This window comes from Telopea speciosissima, chromosome 2, assembly GCF_018873765.1.
Source record: "Telopea speciosissima isolate NSW1024214 ecotype Mountain lineage chromosome 2, Tspe_v1, whole genome shotgun sequence".
In the NCBI taxonomy this organism is placed as follows: domain Eukaryota; kingdom Viridiplantae; phylum Streptophyta; class Magnoliopsida; order Proteales; family Proteaceae; genus Telopea; species Telopea speciosissima.
Genome location: NC_057917.1, coordinates 14,992,355 through 14,998,354, shown reverse-complemented (window position 1 = coordinate 14,998,354; position 6,000 = coordinate 14,992,355). Strand labels below are relative to the sequence as shown.

General features: G+C 34.8%; 1 protein-coding gene across 1 annotated transcript; it reads right to left on the bottom strand.

Moving 5' to 3' along the window:
* Nucleotides 1-206: 206 nt before the first annotated feature.
* On the bottom strand, nt 207-5,958 carry LOC122650483. Its single transcript, XM_043843895.1, has 9 exons — nt 5,818-5,958; nt 3,891-4,007; nt 3,221-3,673; nt 1,790-2,247; nt 1,578-1,677; nt 1,415-1,474; nt 1,215-1,304; nt 676-795; nt 207-528 (listed from the first exon to the last, which is right to left on the bottom strand). Exons 1-9 carry the CDS (start codon nt 5,956-5,958, stop codon nt 217-219), a joined length of 1,851 nt encoding a protein of 616 aa, XP_043699830.1. The 3' UTR covers nt 207-216.
* Nucleotides 5,959-6,000: the final 42 nt, after the last annotated feature.

Below are 6,000 nucleotides of genomic sequence, written 5' to 3'. Positions count from 1 at the left end.
TGATCATGATCACCTAATCATAGAAAATCCATCTATAGGATTTGTCATATTTTTTGCCTATTAAATATTTTAAATAATGAAAAACTCATGCTATTTGGATAAGGGAAGTGTATGAAATAACTATTATGTTCCAAAGAAATTTTAAAATATCACAAACTTCCTTCCATGTTTTATTAAAATCGCCTATTATGGCTACAAGAGGGGGGGGGGGAAAGCTTATATGGCTAACAAATACTGAAACTCAAACTCGTATGGCATCTTATCAATGACATTTGATAATTGCTTGCTGCAACTATGTCCCCTGAGGCATTCTACCATTGATTTCCTAAGAGACCCAGATGCTGGTAATTGGTGACAGATCCACTCAACTAATGAGTTGAAATTGGTTGCAAAATCAATCATATTTCGAAGCAAGAGCTCTGGGATTAGGACCTTTTTTGTGTTAGTCACCACAATTGAAGCTTGTAGATACTCTAACTTTGATTTCTCCAACTCCGCAGATATACCTTCTGCTGTGTATATCCTTACCTATATAAGTACACAAAATTTTGAGCTTTGTGTTAATTAGTGTCTCACTAACTTTTATATATGAAAAAAACCCCACATGGTTAAGGAGGAGAAAGAATATTAAAGAGTGTTATGGATGAGAGAATGTGTGAGAGGGCATAGACTTACAGTTGGAGAAAAACGAGTCCCACAACATAGAGCAAATGTCACATTTGGCTCTGGAGACTCGAGTCCATAGATATTCCTTACAATGGCCTCCTTGTCATCCATCTCGCCCTTCCTGTAGACCTATTAAATAGGACATTATTTTGAGGAGTTTATAATCAAAGATTTATTTGTTACCGGAAAAAAAATTAAAGATTTATTTGTAGCACATAAATCTCGATCGAAGTATATATAAAGGGAATGTTAAATGAAGAACTTGGCACTTTCTTTTAATTTCCCCTTATCTTATTTACAAAAGATCTTTAAGATAGGACTATAAAAGGGTTTCAAAATAATTTGAAAGTGACATATCATTGTGTCATTATCAAAAGGTGTCATTGTCATGCACGTTTTTCCAATATACATGTAAAATGACACTATTACCTTCATTAGAAAAAATTGTGTATCATATTAAAAGGGCAAAAAGGTAAGGTTACAAATAATTTGACACCATGAGGGGTGTCAATAAAAAAATCCTATATATCAAAGTTTAATATACTTACATCCTTTAAATTGGAATTTGATCGATGCCTGAGGATGAAATGCTCTATTGCCAGAGCATTTAATTGATTGCCTCCGATGTTCAACGTAGCCTACATCCGCCCAAAACATGGATTTTGGTCTAAGATTAGACAACTAAATTGTTACATGAGATTGATTTAGTCATGATTAGATAGTGATTATGGCTTAAGTAGTAATGTACCTTGTTCATCAATGTAAGAAGTTTTTCTGGACTAGATGGCACTCCATATTGAAGAAAACCCTAAATGCATGGTATGTAAAAGCAAATATAACATCAGTTTCAAACAAATCAAAACACTTGAACAAAGATATAGAAATGAAAAATGGATTTGATCATACTATACATGCATGATACAAGCATTGTACATGTTGATCCAAAATGCTAGTTTTTGTTGATAAGTCAAAAACCTCAAGTCCAGCCTACTTAGGTTGTTCATTAGAACCCTGCATGTCAAAAGAATAACAATAACAAGAAATAAAACAAAATTTGAGTATATAAAATCCCAAACACAATTTATATTTCAGGTCATCTATGGCAACCATCTATATAACCTACCTTAGCTTTTGCAGTAAAGGAATAGAACTGGAGCTTGAGATGTTTTTTGGGTCCAATGAAGTAGATGTAAATCTCACAAAATTCTTGTATGGACCAATGTCTCTAGGAATAGAATCTTCAACATCAAAGATCCCATATGGGTCTTGTTGCCTTGATGATCCCTTTTGTAATGAAAGGTTGGGTTTGGAGTTCAAGCTAATATCAACCCTGAAGCTTCTTGATGAGCTTGAAGATGAGTTAATAGGCTTAGAAATTGTGCCGGCCGCTGACTTCTCTAGTTCCATTGTTCTTGATGTTCTGATTAGTCTTACAAAAATAAAGATCAAACACTTCATGATGCTCTCAGATAGCTTGTTTGGTTGCCATTTATGACCAGTTTCTTGATCTAATGGACCTGAATTAGATAGAGATTTTGGTGGCCGGAGGTCTAGCGAAACCTTTTCTTCATGTTCCAGTGGCTGAAAAAAGATTGATTGGAAACTTCAAACCATTAGAGAACAATAAAGTGCATACTACATCCACAAACTAGCATCAATGAATGTCTAAATTACTCTTATAGTAAGAAAGTGTTCATATATCTTATTAAAAAAAAAAGGGGGTTTTCTTCCCATCGTTGTGCCTAGTAACGTATAACACTTCATTATTTGCCACATGGTAGTACATGGTTAGTCCGTGTGATAGAGGACTAGACAAACATCTCATTGATACAATTTCAACTTAAAATGAGTAGAGGAAGTAGCTAGAGTTACAAAAGATGTCATTTTGAAGTTATTTTACTAAAACTTTGTATCAGCATTTGACCAACTTTCTATGCTTATTTTAGACTAAAATTGTTGTATGTGAGGTCCTCTATCACATGGACTAATCCATGTATTGCCAAGTGGCAAATAATGAAGTATTATACTTCACTAGGCGGCATAGTGACACTTAGAAGGACCCAAAAAAAAAGTAAGCATCCAACCCAAAAAGCTTAAGCTAATATGTGGAGAAACCCTACTAGTGTATATATATAAAGGCATCGAAGGTCTCGGAGTTTTCAATATGAGATTATTCCCAATACCCACTTGAGGCAGTACACGTGGCATGTGTGGTCTCACTTTTGGGTAACCGTACACAGATATATAATTCCGAGAGTATACGAAGTTATCCAAAATCCTTTTCCAATGTGGGATTATTCTCAACACTAATTAGTAGTGATATATGAAGAGTATTTTATCCATGTCAATGATAACTTATAACTTAGTCTATGTTTGGATGTCAAGAAAAGAAAAGAAAATTAAAAAAAAAAAAAATGAATTTGAGGAGAGAGATAGGCACATAAAACAATCATTACATCATCATGATTTTTGTCTCATTATGTTTTTCTTTTCTTTTCTTTTCTTGACTTCCAAACATAGCCTTAGCAAGTGGCACAAGAAAATTTTATCTCACCTTCGATGTTGATTGCTTTGGCAATAAGTTGGGGGAGGTTGGTTTTTGTATACCACTTTTTCTTGAAACCTTGTCTTCAAGTTCAATCTCCTCATTGGCATTATTTCCTTTCTGATCTACTGATCTCACTTTGGAAGTGCTCATGTTCTCATTGTTAGAGAAGTAATCAAGTGGGTAGTCACCCTTTATGGCTTTGCTTATGAAATGTAATGCCTTTGTATCAAATGCTTGCCTTTCAGGTATTCGTTTGGGGATGGGAGTTGGATTCCTTAGTGGGGAAGAGTGTCTACGAGGATTAATACTTTGGGTTCCATGTTGCCATTGTATGGATTTTGATTCCCTGAAGGTCTCCTGCTGCTCATGACTCAAACCACTTTGAAGATGGCTTATTTCGGTTTCAAGTCTTTTTATCTCATTCTCAACCATTGCCAATTCTGCTAAGAGCTCCTTGACCTGCAATTCATCATATAGAGAGTTCTTACAATGATCACTATTTTCATAACTACAGACAAGAATATTGTACGTAGAGATTGTTGGGGTTCCACGTGGAAGGTAGAAGTAATAATCCTACATCGGATGTGAGTAGCCCAATGTGGTGAATTATAGATACTTGGGCATCCTCTCCTTAATTGCTAGTTTTTAATAAAGAGAAGATAGAGGAAGTCATTACCTTATGTGGAAGGAAGCTTGGGATCTGAGCAGTAGAGCCATCTTGTCGATTCGATGCATGTTCTAAAATTTGGTGAATCTTTTCTTCCCGATCGAGCATCTTCTGAAGCATAGAGACCTAGTTCATGCAACAGAATTGTTCTTTATCATCATCATTGTAGAAAAATAAGAACCTAAAACGATACAAAAAACGATGAAAATCGCAAACAATAATCACACACAATGCACACAAAGATTTACATGCAGCTCGACATGATTGCCTACATCCACGGTGAGATAAGATCTGCTTCACTATCAATAGAGAATAGGATTACAACTATTCTTCCTCACACTTCTGTCAGATTGATTAAAGAGAAAGAACCCTTTCTACATATAGCAAAACCCTATACAAGAGAGTTTATTAAAATACTCATATAGTCCTAAAAAATTTGCTCGAGGCCTTCGGCCTCTTAGTAGCCCTTTGGAAACAATTGACTCATGCAAGCGGTGGAATTCAACACATTGTACCCCAACAATCATCATCATCATCTTAAGGACTGAGTACCTAACTAGATTAAACTTTAGGCAATAGAGATGTAATAAAGCCCAATCATATTCTGCTACTAGAAGTCCCACAGCCATGGTGATCCTCGTAGAGATCATCTCTTCCTGGATGGAAGTAAGGATCTTCTTACCTAGCTAGTCCCTTACAATTTTTCTTGCCTTTAATAGATTAATTACAACTATTTCCCCACTTTGATTTGGTTTTGTAGGAAGATGGGAATGTAGAAAAATGAAAACTTAAAACTGATGCAGAAAAGAATGGAAATCGCAAACAATAATCACATAAAGCAAAATCATGTGGTTTGACAAGATTGCCTACGTCTACGGTGAGATCAGATCTGCTTTACTATCAATGGAGAATAGGGTTACAATCGCTCGATCTCACAAATCTCTCAGATCTCTCTCAGATCGATTACAGAGAAAGAATACCCTTGCTACAAATAAATAGTGAAACCTTATACAGACAATTTATCAAAATACCCATATAGCCCTTAAAATATTTAACAGACATTTAGAATCAATCCACTAATGCAAACGATGAAATACAAGACATCGTACCCCAACAGAGTGAGGGTATGCAATCTACTGAGACTACTTAAATACAACTTAAGAAATAATTCTTTCTAATCAGCCCTTGGTGTATCTAGTAATGTTAGTAATCAAAAGGTGGTTGACGATCAAATTTTTGAGAGACTAATTCAGTGTAACAAGTTCTGGTCTGCCCTTCAACAATTTGGATGACTGGCTTTGCCTAGCCTATATGAACTTCCTCTTTCAAGAAGAAGAAGAAGAAGAAGCAAAAAATATATAAAGATAGGTAGGTATAAGAAAGGAAAGAAAGTTAGGGAAGACAAGACACTCCTTTATTTCTCCCCTAATGTTGGCAAAACAAGTGAATGTGAGTTTCCACTCTCTTTTATTGCTCATTACTCTATGATTAATGCATCGAATCTGCATTATTCATATTACACAGTGCTGCATGTATGTGTATTAAAACCAAGGTTTAAAATCTCGTTTTGTTTTGTTGTTTCAGTCTGACCAAAATTTCTGAAATATCGAAATTTGATCAAAATATGGTATTTTTTCTATTAGTTTTGTTTGGCCATTTGTGGGTGTAAAATGCCAAAGTGACCGAGATTTCTGAAATTTTCAAAACGAGATGACTGAATTTTTTTTTAAATATTGAATTTTTTCAATTTAATGTTGCATTTTGTTTCCAACTGAAATACTTGAAATATTCAAAATTTGAACCAAACGAAACAAGATTTTAAACTATGATTAAACCACCACACACACACACACACACACACACACAAAAAAAATCAGTAAAACAATGATCTCCAAACAATGCCCAAAAGTTAATAGATCAAGAAGGCAGATACTACCTCTTTCTCAAGATCTTCCCTTTTCTGTTGCCCATTAAGCTTCCTATTTCTCTGAAATGGAAGAAAGGCAACAGAAACATAAGAATAACAAAAATTATACAAAAAACAACTACAGACCGTAGAAAGAACAAACGAAATCATGAATTCTTCTGATTCATACTTACTCTTACAGATAGTGATTGG